This window comes from Salvelinus fontinalis, chromosome 34, assembly GCF_029448725.1.
Source record: "Salvelinus fontinalis isolate EN_2023a chromosome 34, ASM2944872v1, whole genome shotgun sequence".
In the NCBI taxonomy this organism is placed as follows: Eukaryota; Metazoa; Chordata; class Actinopteri; order Salmoniformes; family Salmonidae; genus Salvelinus; species Salvelinus fontinalis.
This window is the reverse complement of record NC_074698.1, coordinates 26464625-26491699: the sequence shown is the minus strand read 5'-3', so window position 1 is coordinate 26491699 and position 27075 is coordinate 26464625. Positions and strand designations below refer to the sequence as shown.

The window sequence follows — 27075 nt, the reverse complement described above, 5'->3', positions numbered from 1 at the left end:
ATCCAGTGGAAGCAGTAGGAACTGAAAACAGGGTGATTAGAAATCCAGTATTCCAATGAAATCTCATTGAACAGACAGTGACTTAAAAAAAATATAATAATAATGGTTAGTCCTCTGGGTTTTCCCTGCTACATAAGTTCTGTTATACTTACAGATATGATTCAAACTGTTTTAGAAACTTCAGAGTGTTTTCTATCCAAATCTACTAATAATATGCATATCTTATATTCTGGGAATGAGTAGAAGGAAGTTGAAATTGGGCACGCTATTTATCCAATAGTGAATTTGCTGTCCCGTATCCTAGAGAAGTTATTAAGGAGATGTATATCTATAATTCCATGTGTATAACTTGTATTATCATCTCCATTTATGATGAGTATTTCTGTTGAATCGATGTGGCTATGCAAAATCACTGGATGTTTTTGGAACTAGTGAAAGTAAGGCGCCAATGTAAACTCTGATGTTTTGATATAAATATGAACTTTATCAAACAAAACATACATATATTGTGTAACATGAAGTCCTATGAGTGTCATCTGATGAATATCATCAAAGGTTAGTGATTAATTTTATCTTTGTGCTTTTTGTGACTGCTATCTTTGGCTGGAAAAATGGCAGAATTTTTCTGTGACTTGGTGGTGACCTAACATAATCGTTTGTGGTGCTTTCGCTGAAAGCCTATTTGAAATCAGACACTTTGGTGGCATTAACAACAAGATTACCTTTAAAATGGTATAAAATACATGTATGTATGTATGAATTTTAATTATGAGATTTCTGTTGTTTTAATTTGGCGCCCTGCACTTTCACTGGCTGCTGTCATATCATCCCGTTAACGGGATTGCAGCCATAAGAAGTTTTTAATGCATTCTGTTCAATTCGCAAAAACATTGAAAACAATAATTATTGTGTTATAATAACAAGCTGTAAATAAAGAGACAATCAACATTTCACTCAAATGTGTATTCAATTTAACAGATCATAATGCAGTTTGTTTCAGTTTATAACAGTCAATCAGACTTTAGTATTTGATACTATATAGTTATATACAGTGGTGGAAAAAGTACTCAATTGTCATACTTGAGTAAAGGTAAAGATACCTTAATAAAAAATAACTAAAGTAAAAGTGAAAGTCATCCAGTAAAGTACTACTTGAATAAAAGTCTAAAATCAAGTATCAAAAGTAAATGTAATTGTTAAAATATACCTAAATCTCTAAGGTCTATGCAAAGTTACACCCCTGTTTCACAATTAATAATGCAGGTTGGTTCAGCTTATAACAGTCAATCAATGTATTTATTTCAAAACAAGTTATTTATGTACACTCTTCTAATACTAGTAGCTTTCTCAGGTCTATGCAAAGTTACACCCCTTTTCTCTATCTATATAAAGTGGAGTGGCTGTTTCTCTTTCACACAGTCAGGGTTAACAATCCAGCTCCCACCAATTCAGCTTCAACACAAACCATGTTCCCTGCATCTCTGCTGCTGCTGTTGACAGCTGCATCATGTAAGTCTCTTTCAATTTTAGTTTTTGAAACTGAAAAAGTTATTTGTGATTCTGTATCGATAGCTTACACTGTCAAATTACTTTTCTGATTACTCTGTAAATCCATAGATTGTTTTCATTCTAATTCTTCCATTGCCAGGTGTGCACTGCGGTCTTGAGCTCACCCAACCAAGCTCATTGGGTGTAAAGCCTGGGGAGTCTTTGAGCATCACCTGTAAGGTCTCTGGTTATTCTCTGACTGATAGCAGCAACGTCTATGGAATAGGCTGGATCCGACAGCCTGTAGGAAAAGCACTTGAATGGATTTGGACCATCTACCATGATGGAAGCTCAAGATCTCAAAGTTCCCTAAAAGACAGGTTCAGTGTCACAAGAGACACTTCCAGCAACACAGTGTTTTTAAAAGGACAGAATCTGCAGACTGAAGACACAGCTGTGTATTATTGTGCTCGGTGGCCACAGTGATTCAAACCAGCAGCAGACCAGTACAAAAACCCTATATGTATGTGATGAATCAAGCACAACACAACAATAAGGCATTTATTTACCACCAGTAGAGACATAAAAACAGTAGGCCTGTATTTGTTCAAATCAAGTTCTATAAAACAAAATGTCAAATGTTCTGACTGATACATTGGCACAATAACAAACAGCAGGGTCTACACCATGAGTCTTCACCAAGTCCAATACATTTCATAACTGGCAAGATATGTATTATATAGACCAACAATTCTAAAGGAACAGCCATTTAACGCCATGAAGATGCAAATGTTCCGTGTTCCAAGAGCCAACGTCTCCTCCCATTACAATAGTCTGCTATAATAACTGAACTCCACAGACCATCTCCCTCAGTCACAACTGCCACTCCCAGTCTCCTCCTTTGTTTCGAGAACCTTAGGATTTACCCACAATGAGAGTTCTAGAATGTGTTTTCCTCCTGGCTCTCATCTCAGGTGAGTTAACTGGAGTTATTTCTGTCCAGTGTGGGAGAGAAGAGTGGAGCTGTGCTAATTGGCTGGTGGGTGACAGTCATCTAAACTCTCTGTCTGTTTTTCAGCTGTTCAGGGGCAGTCACTCACCTCCTCTAAGCCAGTTGTGAAGAAACCTGGAGAGTCAGTAACACTGTCCTGTACTGTGTCTGGTTTCTCCATGGGTAGCTACAACATGCACTGGATCCTTCAAAAAACAGGGAAAGGTCTAGAGTGGATTGGATACATTAATACTGGAACCACAGCTTATTATGCCCAGTCTCTCCAGGGCCAGTTCACCATCACCAAAGACAACTCCAAAAACCAGCTGTACTTAGAGGTGAGAAGTCTGAAGCCTCTGCTGTTCATTCTTGTGCCAGAGACACATTGAGACAGGAGGCTGCAGCGTCAGTACAAAAACAGATCATCACTGATCTCAATATGAGGCAATGAGGTGTGTCTGTCTTTTAGAAACACTCTCTATAGCCCTGTTAATACCTGGTTCTGACATGTATCCTTTGTCCTGATATTGTCCACATTCTGATTGTGCCTACATTCTTAGACAGGTGTAGACAATTGAAAGACTCATTGTGATCTGAGTGATCAGATTTTCCTGACCACCTCCAGAGGTAGTCAGACAAGCATTCTGTCTGGATAGCTTGTGTAGACGGATCTGGACAGTGAAACCATTTAAATACTTATTATCCTGCCCACCTTAAAATCATTGACAGGTGGCACAATTGACTTATGAGATCAATAGTTGTCTTAAAATAAATAAATATTATTTTGAAAGAATATGTGTCAAATAATTTGCATACAGGAAGGGACCAGGATATCTGGTCACAATGCAGACACAGTGGACGGATAAGAGACACATTTTACTACCATGTGTACGCGCAACTGCTACAATGTGGGAACAATCAGAATGTGGAAAAGATCAAGACAAAGGAACGTCAGGTATAAACAGGGCTTTTGACACGAGCAGAACCACTGAACTGTAGTGGGAAAACAAGTTGTACGCTGATATCAATGTTATCCGCATAAAATCATCCACACACATTACAAACAGTGAAAAACACACTTATACAATTCAGTTCATACTAGCTATTACAATTTAATCATCTTTATCTGAACATAATTATAATCGCGTAAAACAGAAATAAACTAAAACGAAAGAGTAATGGACCATGTATAGATCTTTGGGAAACTCCAGAAGTTAGATTATTGAAAGGGGATAAGCAGTAGAGAAAATAATTATGTTGTCCTATATAGGGAAATATGCTTGTTTATGTGCTGTTCAGCGTTATACTGTATAAAAAATATAAAACATACAGTATGAAAAACAGAGAGCCGAATGAAGGACAGGGAGGAAAGGGAGTCAGGGTATGGAGCAGATTTCTCCCCTCTCAGTTCCTATTTAAGCCTATAGAGGGCTGTCTATGCAAAGCCTCCTTCCCCTTCATCCATTAAAAATCAGACACTCAGACCTGGCCTTCTCATTAACAATGTGGACTGTCTGGAGTTTAGTTCTCATGGTGATGTCTGTAATAAGTAAGTGACAGTATTCTGTCCACTAGAATGAGTGTCTTATCATTTTCATGAATTCTTTCAAAATCATCTGCTACAACGGTGTCTATCAACATGTTTAAAGATGTCACTGTTTATGTGTAGGAATGTTTCCACTCTAAAGTTTCTAAAGTATTTCATTTCCACAGGGGTTCATGGTCAGACACTGACTGAGTCTGGAACAGTGGTCAAAAAGCCTGGACAAAAAACAACTGACCTGTACATATGATGGGTATGGTGGAAATATTGATGCAGCTTGGATCAGACAGGCTCCTGGAAAAGGACTGGAGTGGGTTTCCTATAATAGCAGTGGTAGTTGTTCTACTACCCCCAGTCAGTTCAGGGCCGGTTCACCATCTCCAGAGACAACAGCAAGCAGTAGGTGTACAGTGCATTTGGAAAGTATTCATACCCCTTCCCTTTTTCCACATTTTGTTAGATTCCTCATCAATCTATACACAACACCCCATAATGACAAAGCAAAAACAGGTTTTTAGAAAATATTGCAAATGTATTAAAAAAACAAACAGAAATACCTTATTTACACAAGTATTCAGACCCTTTGCTATGAGACTCAAAATTGAGCTCAGGTGCATCCTGGTTCTATTCATCATCTTTGAGATGTTTCTACAACTTTATTGGAGTCCAGCTGCTGTAAATTCAATTGATTGGACATGATTTGGAAAGACACACAACTGTCTATATAAGGTCCCACAGCTGACAGTGCAAGTCAGAGCAAAACCAAGCCATGAGGTCGAAGAAATTGTCCGTAGAGCTCCGTGACAGGATTGTGTCGAGGCACAGATCTGGAGAAGAGTACAAAAATATTTCTGCAGCATTGAAGCTCTCCAAGAACACAGTGGCCTCCATCATTCTTAAATGGAAGAAGTTTGGAACCACCAAGACTCTTCCCTGAGCTGGCCGCCTGGCAAAATTGAGCAATCGGGGGAGACCAGGGTGTGACCAAGAACCCGATGGTCACTCTGACAAAGCTCTAGTTCCTCTGTGGAGATGGGAGAACCTTCCAGAAGGACAACGATCTCTGCAGCAATCCAACAATCAGGCCTTTATGGTAGAGTGGCCAGACGGAAGCCACTTCTCCGTAAAAGGCACATGACAGCCCACTTGGAGTTTGCCACAAGGCACCTAAAGACTCTCAGACCATGAGAAACAAGATTCTCTGGTCTTATGAAACCAAGATTGAAATCTTTGGCCTGAATGTCAAGTGTCACGTCTGGAGGAAACCTGGCACCATCCCTACGGTGAAGCATGGTGGTGGCAGCATTATGCTGTGGGGATGTTTTTCAGAGGCAGGGACTGGGAGACTAGTCAGGATGGAGGCAAAGATGAACGACGCAAAGTACAGAGAGATCCTTGATGAAAACCTGCTCCAGAGCACTCAGGACCTTAGACTGGAGCAAGAGCTCACCTTCCAAACGAACAATGACCCTAAGCACACAACCAACACACTGAAGGAGTGGCTTTGGGACAAGTCTCTGAATGTCCTTCAGTGGCCCAGCCAGAGCCCGGACTTGAACCCAATCGAAAATCTCTGGAGAGACCTGAAAATTGCTGTGCAGCAACGCTCCCTATCCAACCTGACAGACTTTGAGAGGATCTGCAGAGAAGAATCAGAGAAACTCCCCAAATACAGGTGTGCCAAGCTTGTAGCGTCATACCCAATAAGACTGGAGTCTGTAATCGCTGCCAAAGGTGCTTCCACAAAGTACTGAGTAAATGTCTTATTTTCATAAATTAGCAAACATTTTTATAAACCTGTTTTTGCTTTGTCATTATGGGGTATTGTGTGTAGATTGATGAGGGGGAAAAAACGGTTTAATCAATTTAAGAATAAGCTGTAACGTAACAAAATGTGGAAAAAGTCAAGGGGTCTGAATACTTTCCGAAGGCACTGTACATGAATGCAGAAGTCCATTTCATGCACTTCATTAGCTATTATGTTTTGAGCATCTTTATCTAAAAAAATTATGCAAAGTCGTGTGTAACAAGAATGTTGCTATTGTAAGAAATCTAAAAGTTACCACACATGTATAATAACTTGATGTCGTGTTACTGTATTACCTTATGTCTCATTCCTTATGAATATATGTGTTAGTCATCTTGAAGCTGCAAAGGTGGTCTACTCTAATGTTGATTCCATGTCCCTCACCGGTGCGTCAATCTAAGTAACATAATAAAAAAATCCCCATTGAAATCCGTCAGTTTAAGCTAGACCTGTCTTTTTGCATGGGCTGCATCTCAATTCACCACACCCGCCTATGATGGCCTTCTGCATCTGCGGTGGAAGCTGGCCGAGCTAAAGCGGTGTTTGTCAGAACATGAGACAACCCGAAAATAGTTATTTTCGTGAAAACGTTGCGTCCGAACGATTTGGCTAACTAATATGATCAAGTTGACCCCCCGGGACTTGTCTAAAGGTAAGCAACTGGTACCATAGATGTGACATCTTCTGTTGGTAGCATCCGAACTGTTTGGAATACAAACTAATGTTACCCCACTGTGAAAAGGGGAGAATCACATGAACACAATGCTGTTCTCTGTTTTGCTCTGTGACCCCCAAAAGTGTCACGTGACTCGTCTGAAGGTAACCACTACCGGTTTAAAAAATGAATAGAAGTATGGAGGTAGTTTTGTGCCTACACAATAAAATGGGTTCAATATGTGTCCAAAAACATATACATTTTCTGAGCTTTCTTATATCTCCTAGATATAGGACAGACACTTCAAAACCTCATTCCTTATGATACATTTTTTTACTGCCTTTTTTGCCATTAATGGATGTGTTATTCAATGCATTTCTATGGGCTACAGTAGATACCTAAAGGGGTCCTACAATTCTAAAACAAATAGCTAAATGATCCATGGTACAACCATCTTAAAACAATTCCATACGTCATCTTAGAACCCTTAGAAAATACTTATCTTTAGTTGAAACTCGAAATATAACTCTATACAAACTATATTTGACTACCTTGAGGTTTTTAAATGTTGGTATTTTCAAATAAACTACAACATACAACTCTTTTCTGCCCAGGTCTGAACTCCACAATAGATTCCCAAGAAGGGATGAGCAGTATTTTTTGTATTTTATTAGGATCCCCATTAAGTGTTGCGAAAGCAACAGCTGCTCTTCCTAGGGTCCACACAAAACATGAAACATGACATAGTACAGAACATGAATAAACACGAACAGCTCATGGACAGAACTACACACATTTAAAAAAGGCACACATAGCCTACATATCAGTACATACACACAAAATATTTAGGTCAAATAGGGATGAGGCGTTGTGCAGGCAGGTGTTGCTTTATCTGTTTTTTCAAACCAGGTTTTCTTTTCATTCGAGCAATATATGATAATGGCTCTATATAATACTGTAAGCATTCTTGAATTTGTTCTGGAATTGGTGACTAAGACATACATCCAATTCAATACTAATGGTACTGTCCCACATAAGGAAATATTCTTGTTGTTGTGCTGTTCAGCATTGCATAAAATACAAAACATATCTAGTGTGAACATCCCATATGAAAATTCTGAACTACAGAGAGCAGAATAAAGAACAGGGAGGAGAGAGAATCAAGGAATAGAGCAGATCTCTCCCACTCAGTCTGTATTTAAACCTCTAGAGGGCGGTCTATGCAAAGTATCCTTACCCTTCATCCCTTTATAATCAGACACTAAATTCTGGGCTTCTCATTGTAGGCAGCTTGGACTGATATTACAGCCAGTCTGGTACTAACTAATACTGAACCATGAGGACTGTCTGGACTTTAGTACTTATGGTGGTGTCTGTAAAAAGTAAGTGACAATATTATATGTCAACTAAAATGAACGTACCATCATTTTCATGTGTTTAAAAATAAACTGCTAGAAAGATTGATGGATTTTTTGTAAATGCATTTCCAAAGGTGTTCAGGGTCAGACACTGACTGAGTCTGAATCAGTGGTTAAAAAGCCTGGAGATTCCCACAAATTGACCTGTACATATTCTGGGTTTGGTGGCAACTATTGGAATGCTTGGATCAGACAGGCTTCTGGGAAAGGACTGGAGTGGGTTGCAACTATCAGTGATGGTGGCAGCACTTACTACTCTCAGTCTGTTCAGGGTCAGTTCACCATCTCCAGAGACAACAGCAAGCAGCAGGTGTATCTCCAGATGAACAATCTGAACACTGAAGACTCTGCTGTTTATTATTGTGCCAGAGACACAGTGACACAAGAGGCTGCAGCACCGTACAAAAACTGATCCAGCACTTCTCTTACTGTGAGAGTCTGTGAAACAATTCTAAGCTCCAGTCTCTGTCAACATCAATCCCACGGCCCCACCAACGCTAGGAGAGAGTAAACACATGCTACTCTAAATTATAACCATCATTATTTGAAAAGCATAAAACACACCTGTCACCTGTCATTTGTAAGATAAATACATAAATATCTTTACAGCCATCCAATAATATATGCAGTCAAATTAATTGTCAATCTCTAGCAGCTAAAACCATTTACTTCATGTCTTTCAATTTGGTAAGTTTATCTGAATGAAACCAAATGCCAAATTTCAGCAAACAGAATTAGTACAATATGTAAGGTCAATGAAGGTCAATAATGTTAAGTATAGATGAAACAAGTTTAGATGGAACAAGTTTAGTTGGAACAAGTATATATGGAACAAGTTGGAACAAGTTTAGACGGAACTGATGACTGTCTGGAGTTTAGTTGTCATGGTGATATCCATACACAGTAAGTAAAGCATTACATGGTGACTGAAGAAGGTATCATGGTTAAACTTGAAATCAATGTAAATATCACATCTTCAACTGAATGTTGATACGTTTTTGTTTCACAGGTGTTTGTTGTTATATCAGGCAGGATCAGTCTCCTCCTCAAGTGAAATGACCTGGAGACACTGTTAAATTGTCCTGTAAAATCTCTGGTTTCTCAATGAGCGGCTACTGGATACAATGAATGAGGCAGACGTGATGTAAAGCCCTGGAGTGGGTCGGGAGAATGAATAGCAATTCTCCAGTCTACACAAACTCCCTGAAAGGACAGTTCGTCCTGACTGAGGACGTCTCCACAAGTACCCAGTTCTTAGAGGCCAAGAGTCTGAGTTCAGAGGACTCTGAACAACATGGCTAGGTGGTATACTACTTCCTCGTTTTATGTCACAGTAGAATAATACTGAGTATCAATGCTGTAAAGAATACAACAATATCACAAATCACTACACTATGAAAGAGTCCAAACTACACAATCAAATGATCTCTTGCCCTGTCTGATCAAGCTTTTCAATGCCCAGTGCAGTCAAAAAACATGATTTTCTTGTGATTTTATATATATTTCCAAACTATGAGGTTGGAATATTACTGTGAAATATTGAAAATTAATAAGATAATGCCCATTCAGTGTAAGAGCTTTTTGAAAAGACTGCATGAAATGTCAACATCTTTTGGTGGGAGGTAGTTTTGGCATTCCATTGTGACATCACCATAATAGACCAATAGGAAGGAGAGTTCCAAACCACCTAGCCAATAACAGGACATTATCTGTTTTCCACTTCCCACTCAAACCACTCCCAGACAGTCTTAGCAAAATAATTGCTTGACAAATCGGGGAAGAAGCTATTTTTGCTTATTTTTGACCATTAAGTGATAATGCCATAGAAGGCGATGTTTGGAGGATATATTGGCATGGGTGTTGTCAGGCCAGAGACAAAGTCGATATATCCTCCAAACACCGACTTCGAGGGCATTATCACTTAATTAAAATGGTCACTTTTATTCAACGGATTACCAACATATTAAAATAATGATTTCAACATTTTAATTAAAAACATTATTTTGATGAATTTATTCATACTATTTCATCCTTCCACAAGATAAAGTCCCGAAACAATTTAAGTATTGCTACCCAAGCTGGCTGGTCATTCGTTCAATCGTTTCGGTTGCTAAAGACGCGACCCAGTCGTTCAGTCTTTTTGTTCTGTATCAATAGATGCGACCCAGTCGTTCGTTCTAAATGTTCCATTGCCATACTGGCTGGCAACGTTCTTATCCCTTGCTTGCTAGCTAAGAAACTACGGCTAACTTACAGTCACGTCAAAAAGTGCAGCCAGAATAACAGTAAAGTACCTGCATTTGTTTAAGCTATTTTCTAGAGACATTTATTTTGATACATCCATAACAATGGGCTAATGAGGCATAGAAGGCATAGAAGATGTGCCAAAATGTGTTGAAAATTGTTGTTCAGAGGAGCTAGCTAACAACACAGCTAACACAAAACCACTTCAAACTGAAGCTGGAAAGATTGCAAACTAGCGGCACTTAATTTTGTTTGACCTTTTTTCAATTTACATTTCTTTGTATATATCCATAAAAACGATTCCAGCTGATTCATGATTCGGGCTGCCTGAGGAACGCTGCCTGTCTGCCTCGTCCCATCTCCCGACACGTTCATTACTATGGGACAGCTGGAGATCGAATTTGAATATTGAAAAAATTACGCAAATGTCGGAGAGACAGACAGCAAGGTTTACACAAATATCCGCTATTGAAAACTAAATGTTAGTCTAAAAGAAACTTGAGATAATGTCTGGATGCTTTTTATGGTGGAGATCAAGTTTATAAATAGCTTGGCTGTGCTGATGAGACAGTGGATTGCGCAGTCAGATGGAACATAGTAAATAGGCATTTTAACATCATAGATTTAGCCAGTGATAACTTGTGGAATAGATCCCGACGCGAATGCGGTTTTAGCCAATCAACATTCAGGATTAGACCCACCCATTGTATAATTGAAAACAATCACAGCATGGTACATAATTGTTACTCTGAAATTATTTCATATTGAGATAAAAATGGCTGCATTCGACTTTTAACAAACTATTCAGGCCATATGAACAGTAGTGGTGCGTTGGTAAAATCACTGGAGAAGCCAGAAGAAAAAAAATGCCATATTACAACCTATGTGTTGTGATATTTGCGCTGTTTGCTCTATAACCTGTTAGTTCATATGCCTTGACACCGTGATATATAGGCCTAAAGGCAGAGACAATAGAAGACACTGTGGCAGAATAAATTCAACCACACCTTTGTTTCATCACAAAATCAGAGAGCAACATCTGTCCTGTGGAGACCACAAAGCATATTGCATGTAACAAATAGTTACATGACCAAAAGCATGGTCAAGCAAGTTAATGTTTCCGTCATTTTTAGACCACTAAACGTTAACTAGACCACAGAGTTAACAGGAAAAACAGAAAACAGAAAACAGGAGCTGCCTCCACTATTCCAGCAACATTTCAACATGTCAAAATCATCAAATTACCTATGCTTAATCTAATACAGTGACAACTAAAAGATACCAATTTCTTTTTAGTCCAAGCAATGTACATTAATTACCTAAAGTTGTATTACAAAAGTAGTTTGAAATGTTTTGGCAAAGTTTACAGGTAACCTTTGAAATATTTTGTAGTCACGTTTCACAATTTGGAACCTGTGTTTTTCTGGATCAAACGCGCCAAATAAATGGACATTTTGGATATATATCAACGGAATTAATCGAACAAAAGGACTATTTGTGATGTTTATGGGACATATTGGAGTGCCAACAACAGAAGCTCGTCAAAGGTAAGGCATGAGTTATATTTTTATTTCTGCGTTTTGTGTCGAAAAGCCTTTCGCCGAAAAGCCTATTTGAATTCTGACATGTCGGCTGGATTCACAACCAGTGTAGCTTTAATTTGGTATCTTTCATGTGTGATTTAATGAAAGTTCGATTTTTATAGTAATTTATTTGAATTTGGCGCTCTGCATTTTCTCTGGCTTTTGGCCAAGTGAGACAGTAGCGTCCCGCCTAAACTCTAGGTAAAGCTTATCTCACCTCACTGGTCACGATAACAACACCCACTCGTAGCACGCGCTCCAGCAGCTATATCTCACTGGTCATCCCCAAAGCCAACACCTCCTTTGGCCACCTTTACTTCCAGTTCTCTGCTGCCAAGTACTGGAATGAATTGCGAAAATTCGCTGAAGCTGGAGACTTATATTTCCCTCACTAACTTTAAACATCAGCTATCTGAGCAGCTAACCGATCGCTGCAGCTGTACATAGCCCATCTGTAAATTGTTCATCCATTCTACCTACCTCATCCCCATATTGTTTATTTACTTTTCTGCTCTTTTGCACACCAGTATTTCTACTTGCACATCATCAACTGCACATCTATCACTCCAGTGTTAATTTGCTAAATTACAATTACTTCGCTACTATGGCCTATTTATTGCCTTACCTAATGCCATTTGCATACACAGTATATAGACTTTCTTTTTTTCTATTGTGTTATTGACTGTATGCTTGTTTATTCCATGTGTAACTCTGTGTTGTTGTCTAAGTTCAGTTTAGATTTGTGGATTTTATATCCATCCGATTCAGTTAAAATGCCTGTAAGTCCTGTCATTTAAAAATAGCTAAAAGTTTGAGGTGAAACAAAATACATCATTATTTTCACCGTGTGAAAACCACAATCTCATATACATTGAGGTTTATTAGAGGCAATGAATAAACCAATAAAAAATTGGTAGATCAGTACAGTTCTTTATTACAAATTAAGTTATGCAATAGTTATTTCTCTGAGAGTGAGCCGGATATACTGTATATCTTTTTGCAAAAAAACATGATTATTTGTCTTGAAATGAAACCATCAATTGATAGATTTTAACCTAACAAATATGTGTATGTCATTGAACAACCCCATGATATGATTAGATAGTGAAAAAACACAAAAATATCCTTCATAAGTTCTTCAATTAATAAAAGCTAATTTACCTACATTTCTGAAAATGTACACTACCGTTCAAAAGTTTGGGGTCACTTAGAAATGTCCTTGTTTTTGAAAGAAAAGCACATTTTCTGTTCATTAAAACTACATCAAATTGATAAGAAATACAGTGTAGACATTGTTAATGTTGTAAATGACTATTGTAGCTGGAAACTGCAGATTTTTTATGGAATATCTGCACAGGCGTACAGAGGCCAGTTATCAGCAACCATTACTCCTGTGTTCCAATGTCACGTTGTGTTAGCTAATCCAAGTTTATCATTTTAAAAAGGCCAATTGATCATTACAAAACCCTTTTGCAATTATGTTAGCACAGCTGAAAACTGTTGTTCTGATTAAAGAATCAATAAAACTAGCCTTCTTTAGACTACTTGAGTATGTGGAGCATCAGCATTTGTGGGTTCGATTACAGGCTCAAAATGGCCAGAAACAAAACACTTTCTTCTGAAACTCGTCCTTCTATTCTTGTTCTGAGAAATGAAGTCTATTCCATGCGAGAAATTGCCAAGAAACTGAAGATCTCGTACAACACTGTGTACTATTCCCTTCACAGAACAGTGCAAACTGTCTCCCTGTCAGGATATTTAAGCATCTAGACTATTGGCTTACGTCGATCCCGGAGCAAACAACAATTATTCCGGAGCTAGCCAGCTGAAGAGTTCCATCAGCCACTCCTGGGCTACAATCACCTATCCGGACCCGTTTTACTGCCAATGCGGAGCCCCACCGGGCCTTCACGACTGGACTACCGACGTTATCTGCCCGAGGGAGTTATCCAACTGGCCCCTTCGTCGCGACGTTACCTGAACGCCCATCTGCGGCCCGCTAATCGTTAGCTGTCTTATCGGCTGCTATCTGAATAAGTCTATCGGACAATTCTTCTTGGGTCACTATAACTATCTATTTTGCCAATTGGATTGATCCCCTCTACCACATGGAACCCCACTAATCTACCGGCGGAAACGCACGAGGTGGCTAAAAACAGACCTCCATCCTATGCTAGCTTGCTACCGATGGCCCGGATAGCTGTCTGAATCGCCGTGACCCCAACCAACCTCTACTCACTGGACCCTTATGATCACTCGACTAAGCATGCCTCTCCTTAATGTCAATATGCCTTGTCCATTGCTGTTCTGGTTAGTGTTTATTGGCTTATTTCACTGTAGAGCCTCTAGCCCTGCTCATTATACCTTATCCAACCTTTCAGTTCCACCACCCACACATGCGATGACATCACCTGGTTTCAATAATGTTTCTAGAGACAATATCTCTCTCATCATCACTCATTACCTAGGTTTACCTCCACTGTATTCACATCCTACCATACCTTTGTCTGTACATTATACCTTGAAGCTATTTTATCGCCCCCAGAAACCTCCTTTTACTCTCGTTCCAGATGTTCTAGACAAACAATTCTCATAGCTTTTAGCCGTACCCTTATCCTACTCCTCCTCTGTTCCTCTGGTGATGTAGAGGTGAATCCAGGCCCTGCAGTGCCTAGCTCCACTCCTATTCCCCAGGCGCTCTCTTTTGATGACTTCTGTAACCGTGATAGCCTTGATTTCATGCATGTTAATTAACATTAGAAGCCTCCTCCCTAAGTTTGTTTTATTCACTGCTTTAGCACACTGTCAACCCGGATGTTCTAGCCGTGTCTGAATCCTGGCTTAGGAAGACCACCAAAAATTCTGACATTTTCATTTTCAGACAAGATAGAACGGCCAAAGGGGGCGGTGTTGCAATCTACTGCAAAGATAGCCTGCAGGGTTCTGTCCTACTATCCATGTCTGTACCCAAAAAGTTTGAACTTCTACTTTTAAAAATCCACCTCTAAAAACAAGTCTCTCACCGTTGCCGCCTGCTATAGACCACCCTCTGCCCCCAGCTGTGCTCTGGACACCATATGTGAACTGATTGCCCCCCATCTATCTTCAGAGCTCATGCTGCTAGGCGACCTAAACTGGAACATGCTTAACACTCCAGCCATTCTAGAATCTAAGCTTGATGCCCTCAATCTCACACAAATTATCAATGAACCTACCAGGTAACACTCCAAAGCCGTAAACACGGGCACCCTCATAGATATCATCCTAACCAACTTTCCCTCTAAATACACCTCTGCTGTTTTCAACCAAGATCTCAGCGATCACTGCCTCATTGCCTGCATCCGTAATGGGTCAGCGGTCAAACGACCTCCACTCATCACTGTCAAACGCTCCCTGAAACACTTCAGCGAGCAGGCCTTTCTAATCGACTTGGCCGGGGTATCCTGGAAAGATATTGATCTCATCCCGTCAGTAGAGGATGCCTGTTTTTTTTTTTTTAAATGCCTTTGTCACCATCTTAAATAAGCATGCCCCATTCAAGACAATTAGAACCAGGAACAGATATAGCCCTTGGTTCTCTCCAGACCTGACTGCCCTTAGCTTCTCTAGGGTATCCACCTCGTCAACAGCCAGTGAAACTGCAGGGCGCCAAATTCAAAACAACAGAAATCCCATAATTTAAATTCCTCAAACATACAAGTATTTTACACCATTTTAAAGATACACTTGTTGTAAATCCAGCCGAAGTGTCCGATTTCAAAAAGGTTTTACGACGAAAGAACACCCAACGATAATGTTAGGTATGAGCCAAGTCACAGAAAAAGACAGCCATTTTTCCAGCCAAAGAGAGGAGTAACAAAAAGCAGAAATAGAGATAAAATGAATCACTAACCTTTGATGAGCTTCATCAGATGACACTCATAGGACTTCATGTTACACAATACATGTATGTTTTGTTCGGTAAAGTATATATTTATATCCAAAAATCTGAGTTTAGGCAGGACGCTACTGTCTCACTTGGCAAAAAGTCTGAGAAAATGCAGAGCGCCAAATTCAAATGAATTACTATGAAAATTACTATAAAATCAAAATTTCATTAAATCACACATGAAAGATACCAAATTAAAGCTACACTGGTTGTGAATCCAGCCAACATGTCAGAATTCAAATAGGCTTTTCGGCGAAAGCATACGATGCTATTATCTGAGGATAGCACCATTGTAAACCAAGGGAGATAAGCATATTCCAACCCTGCAGGCACGACACAAAACGCAGAAATAAAAATATAATTAATGCATTACCTTTGACAAGCTTCTGTTGTTGGCACTCCAATATGTCCCATAAACATCACAAATGGTCCTTTTGTTCGATTAACTCCGTTGATATATATCCAAAATTTGATCCAGAAAAACACAGGTTCCAACTTGCTCAAACGTGACGACAAAATATCTGAAAGGTTACCTGTAAACTTTGCCAAAAAATGTCAAACTACTTTTGTAATACAACTTTAGATATTTCTTAACGTTAATAATCGATAAAATTGAAGACGGGATGATCTGTGTTCAATACAGGATTAAAACCAACCATAGCATGCCTTCTGGTCATGCACTTCCATCTCACAGGACACCTAGAGTGACTTGACTTCAAGATGGCCGTATTTCTTCATTACACAAAGGAATAACCTCAACCAATTTCTCTAGACTGTTGACATCCAGTGAAAGCCGTAGGAACTGCAAGCAAGTCGCTTAAAAATCTGGATTCCCAATGAAAAAACATTGAAAAAAGAGTGACCTCAAAAAAAAAACTAATCTGAATGGTTTGTCCTCTGGGTTTTGCATGCTAAATAAGTTATGTTATACTCACAGACGTGATTCAAACAGTTTTATAAACTTCAGAGTGTTTTCTATCCAAATCTACTAATAATATGCATATCTTATTTTCTGCGGAAGCTGGCATTTTAATTTGGGTATGCTTTTCATCCAAACGTGAAAATGCTGCACCCTACCCTAGAGAAGTTAACCAACACAAAAACATTCTATGGCGTTCTGCATTAGCATCGAACAGCCCCCGTGATATACAACTTTTCAGGGAAGCTAGAAACCAATATACACAGGCAGTTAGAAAAGCCAAGGCTAGCTTTTTCAAGCAGAAATTTGCTTCCTGCAACACAAACTCAAAAAAATTCTGGGACACTGTAAAGTCCATGGAGAATAAGAACACCTCCTCCGAGCTGCCCACTGCACTGAAGATAGGAAACACTGTCACCACTGATAAATCCACTACAATTGAGAATTTCAATACGCATTTTTCAACGGCTGGCCATGCTTTCCACCTGGCTACCCCTTCCCCGGTCAACAGCACTGCACCCCCCACAGCTACTCGCCCAAGCATTCCCCATTTCTCCTTCTCTCAAATCCAGTCAGCTGATGTTCTGAAAGAGCTGCAAAATCTGGACCCCTACAAATCAGCCGGGCTAGATAATCTGGACCCTTTCTTTCTAAAATTATCTGCTGAAATTGTTGCCACCCCTATTACTAGCCTGTTCAACCTCTCTTTCGTGTCGTCTGAGATTCCCAAAGATTGGAAAGCAGCTGCGGTCATCCCCCTCTTCAAAGGGGGGGACACTCTTGACCCAAACTGCTACAGACCTATATCTATCCTACCCTGCCTTTCTAAGGTCTTCGAAAGCCAAGTAAACAAACAGATTACCGACCATTTCGAATCCCACCATACCTTCTCCGCTATGCAATCTGGTTTCAGAGCTGATCATGGGTGAACCTCAGCCACGCTCAAGGTCCTAAACGATATCATAACCGCCATCGATAAGAAACAATACTGTGCAGCCGTATTCATTGAACTGGCCAAGGCTTTCGACTCTGTCAATCACCACATCCTCATCGGCAGACTCAATAGCCTTGGCTTCTCAAATGATTGCCTTGCCTGGTTCACCAACTACTTCTCTGATAGAGTTCAGTTTGTAAGATCGGAGGGTCTGTTGTCCGGGACTCTGGCAGTCTCTATGGGGGTGCCACAGGGTTCAATTCTTGGACTGACTCTCTTCTCTGTATACATCAATGATGTCGCTCTTGCTGCTGGTGAGTCTCCGATCCACCTCTACGCAGACGACACCATTCTGTATACTTCTGGCCCTTCTTTGGACACTATGTTAAAGGTCTCCAGTTTTTTTTTGTGTATATTTTTTATAACATATTATTTGTTCTTTGTGTCTTTTTGATAATATAGAGCTTAGACTTTCTTGTTTTGTATTGGTGAGGTCACGATTATCATATGAATGGAGGTCATTGACATTTTAATTTTTTCACCTTTATTTAACCAGGTAGGCAAGTTGAAAACAAGTTCTAATTTACAATTGCGACCTGGCCAAGATAAAGCAAAGCAGTTCGACACATACAACAACACAGAGTTACACATGGAGTAAAACACAACATACAGTCAATAATACAGTAGAAAAATAAGTCTATATACAATGTGAGCAAGTGACGTGAGATAAGGGAGGTGAAGGCAAAAAAAAGGCGATGGTGGCGAAGTAAATGCAATATAGCAAGTAAAACACTGGAATGGTAGATTTGCAGTGGAAGAATGCGCAAAGTAGAGATAGAAATAATGGGGTGCAAAGGAGCAAAATAAATAAATAAATAAATACAGTAGGGAAAGAGGTAGTTGTTTGGGCTAAATTATAGATGGGCTATGTACAGCTGCTCTGACAGCTGGTGCATAAAGCTAGTGAGGGAGATTAGTGTTCCCAGTTTCAGAGATTTTTGTAGTTCGTTCCAGTCATTGGCAGCAGAGAACTGGAAGGAGAGGCAGCCAAAGGAAGAATTGGTTTTGGGGGTGACCAGAGAGATATACCTGCTGGAGCGCGTGCTACAGGTGGGTGCTGCTATGGTGACCAGCGAGCTGAGATAAGGGGGGACTTTACCTAGCAGGGTCTTGTAGATGACCTGGAGCCAGTGGGTTTGGCGACGAGTATGAAGCGAGGGCCAGCCAACGAGAGCGTACAGGTGGCAGTGGTGGGTAGTATATGGGGCTTTGGTGACGAAACGGATGGCAATGTGATAGACTGCATCCAATTTATTGAGTAGGGTATTGGAGGCTATTTTGTAAATGACATCGCCGAAGTCGAGGATTGGTAGAATGGTCAGTTTTACGAGGGTATGTTTGGCAGCATGAGTGAAGGATGCTTTGTTGCGGAAGAGGAAGCCAATTCTAGATTTAACTTTGGATTGGAGATGTTTGATGTGAGTCTGGAAGGAGAGTTTACAGTCTAACCAGACACCTAGGTATTTGTAGTTGTCCACATATTCTAAGTCAGAGCCATCCAGAGTAGTGATGTTGGACAGGCGGGCAGGTGCAGGCAGCGATCGGTTGAAGAGCATGCATTTAGTTTTACTTGTATTTAAGAGCAATTGGAGGCCACGGAAGGAGAGTTGTATGGCATTGAAGCTCGCCTGGAGGGTTGTTAACCTCTAACGAGCCTCTACCCCGGGTCCGGGATCACCCCCCACCCCCCCACACACTGATTAGCATAGCTAGCATAGCTTCACAAGTAGATAGTAGCAAAATATCATTAAATCACAAGTCCAAGACACCAGATGAAAGATACAGATCTTGTGAATAAAGCCACCATTTCAGATTTTTTAAATGTTTTACAGGGAAGACAAAATATGTAAATCTATTAGCTAAACACGTTAGCAAAATACACCACTTTTCTAACTCCATCAGTTTCTTACTCCATCAGGTGCTATCACCAATTCGGCTAAACTAAGATATTGATAGCCACTAACCAAGAAAAAACCTCTTCAGATGACAGTCTGATAACATATTCATGGTATAGGATAGTTTTTGTTAGAAAAAAAGTGCATATTTCAGGTAGAAATCACAGTTCTACATTGCAGCTGCAATCTGAAATAGCGTTGGAAGCGTCCGGAATAATTACAGAGACCGACGTCAATTACCAAAAGAATCATCCTAAAACACTTCAGAAAAATAGACAGCCTACAGCAATCGAAAGACACAGATCTTGTGAATCCAGAGAATATTTCAGATTTTCTAAGTGTTTTACAGCGAAAACACAATATAGCATTATATGAGCGTACCACAATAGCCAGAATCACAACCGCATTTACCAGCTGTAAATGTTAGCGATCGTAACAACCCAACAAAAGATATATAATTTGACTAACCTTGATATACTTCATCAGATGACAGACCTGTAACATCATATTACACAATGCATATAGCTTTTGTTCGAAAATGTGCATATTTAGCAGCATAAATCGTGGTTATACTATGTAATCACTACAAACATTGCATGTATTCTGGCCGGCGCCATTTTGGATTAGCGCCTATTCTTATAAAAATACTATTCATAAACTTGACTAAAAAATATAAGTTGGACAACAATCGAAAGATAAATTAGTTCTTAATGCAATCGCTATGTTAGATTTTTAAAATTAACGTTACTAGACATATAGTGTGCGTTGCAGCCAGACCAGTGCCTGCAAAAGTGGCGCGCAAACACTATGACATTTTTCCACATAAATACGTAATAACATCATAAATAGTTCCTACTTTTGGACGAGCTTCCATCAGTATCTTGGGCAATGTGTCTTTTCTTCAAAAGAATAGTTGCTTTGTTGTAAAACGTCCTCTTCACCTTTGGAACTAGCTGCTACCATTAGCTATGTCGCACACACATGTCCAAATCCTCAAACTAGATACAAAGGAAATTCAGAAAAATAGCACTATACTCGCATAAACTGATATAAATCGGTTTCAAATAACATCGTTATGATGTTTCTAACACCTATATTTAATTAAATTACAGACGGATACATCTCTGGTCGATAACTGAGCGTTCCAAAATTTCATCCTGACTTCTTGCCAGGCGCCATGACGAACGAGACAAAGAAAGGTACTCTCGTTCCATCCGGCTTTATAACCTCGGACAGCTACGTAGACAGACCATTCCACTTCTCATTGGTTACTGACATCCAGGGGAAGGCGGGTGCAGTTCAATTCCAGCCATAGGATATACACAGGCTTTAAAACTGAACCCAGATCAGAGGATAATTCTCAGACCTTCGCAAGTCATGTCAGGATTTTTGCTGTAGAGGGAGTTCTGGGTCACCCACAGACATAATTCAAACGGTTTTAGAAACTAGACAGTGTTTTCTATCCAATATTAGTAAGGATATGCATATTGTACGATTAAGAATTGAGCAATAGGCCGTTTAATTTGGAGACCAAAAAATGCTAATGCGGAACAGCACCCCCTATAGTTGCAAGAAGTTAAAACATTTCAGAAAAAATACACAGCGTACAGACATTGAAAGCCCAACATCTGGTGAATCCAAACAATATTTCAGATTTTTTAAATGTTTTATAGCGAAAACAAAATGTAGCGCTAAATTAGCATAACCAGGCCAGCCAGAACCAGCTGGACGCGCCCGACCAGTTCACATGCACGACAGATATATGAAATAACATCGTAAATTGGGTCTTACTATTGCTGTTCTTTCATCAGAATGTTGATCAAGGTGTCCTTAGTCCTGATGAGTCGTTCAATCCATTCACAATGGCAACTTCCCCTCTTCATTTAGCCTGGGTACTGGTCGACTGGCACGGTCCCTGTCCAAAGTTAAAAAACTCAAAGAACGGAACACGGCAAAACTCCCGAAAAAATTCTAATAATCTGATTAAACTATATTGAAAAAACATACATTACGGTGATATGGTCACATGTATCAAACAAACTTCGAGACGGAGATAGTTTTCATCCGTAACGTCAGCATAACAAAAGACAATGGCTTCTCTAAAACGCGCATCTCAGAAAACCGGAAGTTGTCGGTCACGCTAAAGAAATAGGTCTTATTTCACGTCAGTACAAGATAAACAAAAAATTTCTCCTCTGACGTCTTCCAGACACCCAGAGGAAGAAGAAGGAAGTGTGTTTCGGGTCATAGGTGGCGTGACCATATATAGGCAGAGCGTTGAAGCGAGCATACACATCTTGCAATCTTCTTCTGGCTCAGGGAAAGTGCTGTGAAATGACCTGTGTTTCACTCAGAGTCAAAATTGAAACGGATTTAGAAACCATAGCTTGTTTTCTATCCAATGGTATATGGTTATATGCATATAGTAACAGCAATAATTGAATAAGAGGCAGTTTAATCTGTAGAGGCAATTATGCTAATGTGAAAACAGCACCCCCTGTATTCTCAAGAAGTTAACATGGTTGTGACTAGATGGAGTACAGCTTCAACCAGAAGTGACTTTTCATAGCAGGTTAGGAGAGCACTTTAGCAAACCCTTACCCTTTTCCTAACCATAACCTAATTCTCCTAACCTGTTTAAAAAAGTAATTTCTAGTTGTAGCTCTATACCACATAAACCCATTAACACTTCTGGGTCATGATACAGAAAATATTGGCACAATGTAAAGTTAATTTTATCACATTCATGCCTAACATTATCTCCCAGTATAAGTCTGACTTTTGACATGGACAACACAGAGTATATATAGCTTGCACAGTTATTAAATAAATACATTTTAATTTACTAATATTCCAATTGCTTTCATATACTGTATATATCCTCTCCCTACGCAAATTTCAACTAGCTCCTCTTCCTTTCTCTATCTCTCCCTCCTCCTTATATAAAAAACCTTCCTGTATCTGAGAGTCCTAGTGCGTCCCTCTGAGTCCTGGAGAGTAGAGAAGAGTTCAGCTTCAACACAAACCATGTTCCCTGCATATCTGCTGTTGCTGCTGGCAGCTGCCTCCTGTGAGTTCCTGACTGTAGTCTGATCAGCATAACTTTTGTTGCTGTGATACTGATGTGACTCCTTGATTGATCTGACCTGTCATTCCTCTCCCCCCTCAGGTGTTCACTGTCAGGTCGTACTCACACAGGCTGAACAGTCAGTCCAGGGGACCCCTGGATGATCCCTCAAACTCACATGTGCCTGTAGTGGATTCACTCTAAGCAGCAGTTATATGTACTGGATCTGCCAGGCACCTGGAAAAGGACTTGAATGGATAATTTACTATTATTCTGACACTGACACGAGCAATGCCCAGGTAGTACAGGGCCGATTCACTGCATCAAAGGACAGCACTCATTTATATCTCCACATGAGCCAGTGGAAGTCAGAGGACTCTGCATACAGCTGTGTATTATTGTGCCTACCCTCACAGTGATACAGGGATATGCTGTATAGAATATGGAAATGAAGAGCAGCTATGTCATGCTCCTCTTTTCCACTAATTGAAAAATAAATGTTTTATCCATAAAATCCTCATTAAGAATGTCTAGCCCATCTCCTTTGTTAATAAATCAGAGGACAGATAGTCAATATACCAAATGCACCTGAAATAACAGGGGACAACTTATGTTAAATTGTGATACAAAATATTGACTAGCCTTACCACTAGGTTCTGTAACAATACATGGGGTAGCATACTACAATTACTGAAATTATACAACATTATGACCAACTATAGGACACAGCCGTTCATCTTACCTGGCCAAAAGATGGTGCCATGACAACACAGGTCATCACTGACATGACATGAGGTAATTATTTACACACACAGAAGGTATGTATGTATGTATTGTAATGTACTGTATTATATGTGTGTCACGCCCTGACTTTAGTTATATTTGCTTTCTTTATTATTTGGTTAGGTCAGGGTGTGACAAGGGTGGTTTGTTTAGTTTTTGTATTGTCTAGGGGTTTTTGTATGTCTAGGGTTTTTTGGTATCTATGGGGATTTTGTATTGTCTAGGGGTTGTAGGTTTATGGTGGCCTGAGTGGGTTCCCAATCAGAGACAGCTGTTTATCGTTGTCTCTGATTGGGGAGCCTATTTAGGTTGCCATTTTCCATGTTGGTTTGGTGGGTAGTTGTCCATGTTTAGTTGCCTGTGAGCACTACTTTGGCTTCACGTTTCTTCTGTTAGTTTGTTAAGTGTTCTTCGTAAAATTAAAAGATGTCTTCCAATCGCGCTGCACCTTGGTCCACTCCTTTAAACGGCCGTGACAATGTGCATATATTATGAGTACGTTATGCATATAGAATGCATCCAGTGATGCATCAGACACCTGTTTTTGTAGGACAGACAGTATGTAAATAAACCCCCTCCCTCTGCTATATCAATGACCTATTCTGACAGAATCTTCCTCACTGCAACCACCCTGTCTGTTAGTACCCAGACAGACACTGCCAGAGATCCAACAGAGAAACATGTTTCTGACATCCCTACTCCTCCTGGCAGTCCTGCCATGTAAGGGGGGGGGGGGGGGTTTAGTCTCTTTGAATACAGGACACCAAACATTGTCTTAGTCAGTTGTTTTGCTATTGTGACAGTTTTTGGTGAATTCCTCTCATCTGTCTTTCTCTACACTCCTGCTCTCATTCAGATATACACAGCATTAGTTTGACCTCTCCTGCTCAACTCAAACCTCCTGGAGTGCCAGTGACACTATCTTGCAATGTCTTTGGCTATGTCCTGACAAACTATGGTACAGGTTGGATATGACAGCAGCCAGGGAAAACACTGGAGTGGATTGGGATCATCTGGGGTGGTGGATCCATCACCTCTGGAGCCTCTTTTAAGAGCAGATTCACCATCTCCAGAGACAGTACTAATGTACTGTACTTAGACATCACCAGTCTGCAGGCTGAGTACACAGCTGTGTATTATTGTGCAAAAACTAGAGTCAGAGCGCAACGTCTCAATGGAAGACCTGTACAAAAACATCATGCTAACATTCAGCCTACTGTAAGCACAACAGAGCTAAATGTTCAAAAGCACAGCCAGTGATGTCCAATATTCAACAAATGCACAGAAAATTGGGCGTCAAATTTTTCAGTTGAAAGTTGCAGTATTGATTTCTAAACAATTTGACTCTAAATGGCACACTCCATGGTCATAAATTCAACACTCCCATAATCCATTTAAAACTTCTTTGGGATAGGGGGCGCTATTTTCACTTTGGGAAAAAATCGTGCCCAATTTAAACTGCCTAGTACTCAATTCTTGCTCGTACAATATGCATATTATTATTACTATTGAATAGAAAACACTCTCTAGTTTCTAAAACCGTTTGAATTATATCTGTGAGTAAAACAGAACTCATTTTTCAGCAAACTCCCTACAGGAAGTGAAAAATCTGAAATCGAGGCACTGTTCCAGGGCCTTCCTATTAATTTGCCTGAAATCTATGGATCTACATGCACTGCATACGCCTTCCACTAGATGTCACCAGGCAGTGAGAGGTGGAATGGGGTGTATAGCTTGATCTGAGGTCAAACGAGAGCTCTTGGAATGACATGACCCCAAATTTCCTTTGTTCAGCAAGGCGCGGGAAGGACCCTGGATTGCGTTCTGAAAAGCTTTCGGTAAAGACGTATATCTCCGGCTCTGATTTTATTTGATATATGTGTTAAAAACATCATAAAGTAGTTATTTTAAACCGAGTTATATCAGTTTATTGAACGTCTATTGCGATTCTCTGCATTTTCTTTTCTTTTCGTTATGTGAAGTTGGGGAACGTTTGCGCCACATGGCTAGCTTTGGTTGCTAATTCGACAGGAGAAGAGGACATTCTACAACCAAACAACGATTATTCTGGACAAAGGACAACTTGTACAACATTCTGATGGAAGCTCATCAAAAGTAGGAACCATTTATGATGTTATTTCGTATTTCTGTCGAAAATGTTTAGTCATATTTTCCGCCCTGATTTTGGGCGCTGTCTCGCTATAACGTAAGCTGTATGTCGTACTAAAGTTATTTAAAAAAATCTAACACAGCGGTTGCATTAAGAACTAGTGTATCTTTCATTTGCTGTCCAACATGTATTTTTTAGTAAAGTTTATGATTAGTAATTTGATTAGATTAGGTGCCTCTCCAAGTTTTCTCCGGACAATTTTTTTGCATTTTGACTACGTATTCACATTGTAAAACCACGATTTGTGCAGCCAAACCATATATGTGTCATGACGTTGGCCTGGGGGTAGGTTTATGACAGTCATAAATACCTCTTTCCCCCTTTTTCCCTCTCCCTACTATAACTGATGTGACGTAAGAAAACCCCTTGGTTAACATAGAGATTCTGGGAACATCAGAAGTTGGGGGGAAATGAACTATATTCTGGTAATCCGACCAACTGAACATATGCGGTGGTACTTAAGGTATATTATGTCAGTTCGGTTGCCCTCTGACACATTCTCATCAATGATAGAATGACATAAACTCTACTGTGGAAAGTCTAAACGTCAGAGGTATCGGATTCACATGGAATTGTTGTTTAATTCAAATGTTTGAATATGAAATTATTTGTGAAGAGATGAAATGTAATTTTAGCTTCCAAATGAGAGATTTGGGTTTTCATAAGTTTGGGCTTCTGCTCAAACAGTGGCCCGCCCCTGTGAAGAGGCATGGGTTGTAAACTTTTCAGACACACCCCTCTCCCTCCACTATATAAGCCATTGACAAGAATATAACTTCCTGTTCCGGGTACATTAGGATGACGATCCGATGTCAGAATGGTTCAGATAATAACTACAGAACTAAGCCAACATCAGCATGGACTTTGGTTGTGAATGGTATGAACTTTGAACTCGTATTCACTACAGAAGTGACACCTCCTAGTCGTTGAGTTAGCAACAGCTGCTACAAACGCAGGTTAGGAAGGACAGTCAGAGTATCCCGTCTACTACACAACGACGTTACCACATATCCAGTGACCACCAGAGACATTCTTCGAAGGACAGAGGACTCGGGTTGGCGATACGGTCTTCTATCTACCACCAACCAACCAATGAAAGATACACATCTTGTGAATCCAGCCATCATTTCTGATTTTTAAAATGTTTTACAGGGAAGACACAATATGTAAATCTATTAGCTAACCACCATAGCAAAAGACACAACTTTTTTTTCCCACCATTTTTTTCCTGCATAGGTAGCCATCACTAATTCGACCAAATAAAGATATAAATAGTCACTAACCAAGAAACAACTTCATCAGATGACAGTCTGATAACATATTTATTGTATAGCATATGTTTTGTTAGAAGAATGTGCATATTTCAGGTATAAATCACAGTTCTACATTGCAGCTGCAATCTGAAATAGCGCTGAAGCAGCCAGAATAATTACAGAGACCAACGTCAAATACCTAAATACTCATCATAAAACATTTCTGAAAAATACCCAGCGTACAGCAAATGAAAGCCCAACATCTTGTGAATCCAGACAATATTTCAGATTTTTTAAGTGTTTAACAGCGAAAACACAATATAGCATTATATTAGCT

The 27075-nt window shown here is 39.8% G+C and overlaps 1 gene segment (V, D, J or C); it reads left to right on the top strand.

Moving 5' to 3' along the window:
* The first annotated feature begins 2419 nt into the window (after positions 1-2419).
* Positions 2420-8314, top strand: LOC129833958 (immunoglobulin heavy variable 3-30-3-like). The segment is given in 3 exon segments: positions 2420-2462; positions 2567-2817; positions 8225-8314. Coding segments are annotated over 3 exon segments (384 nt in total).
* The last annotated feature ends 18761 nt before the right edge of the window (positions 8315-27075 follow it).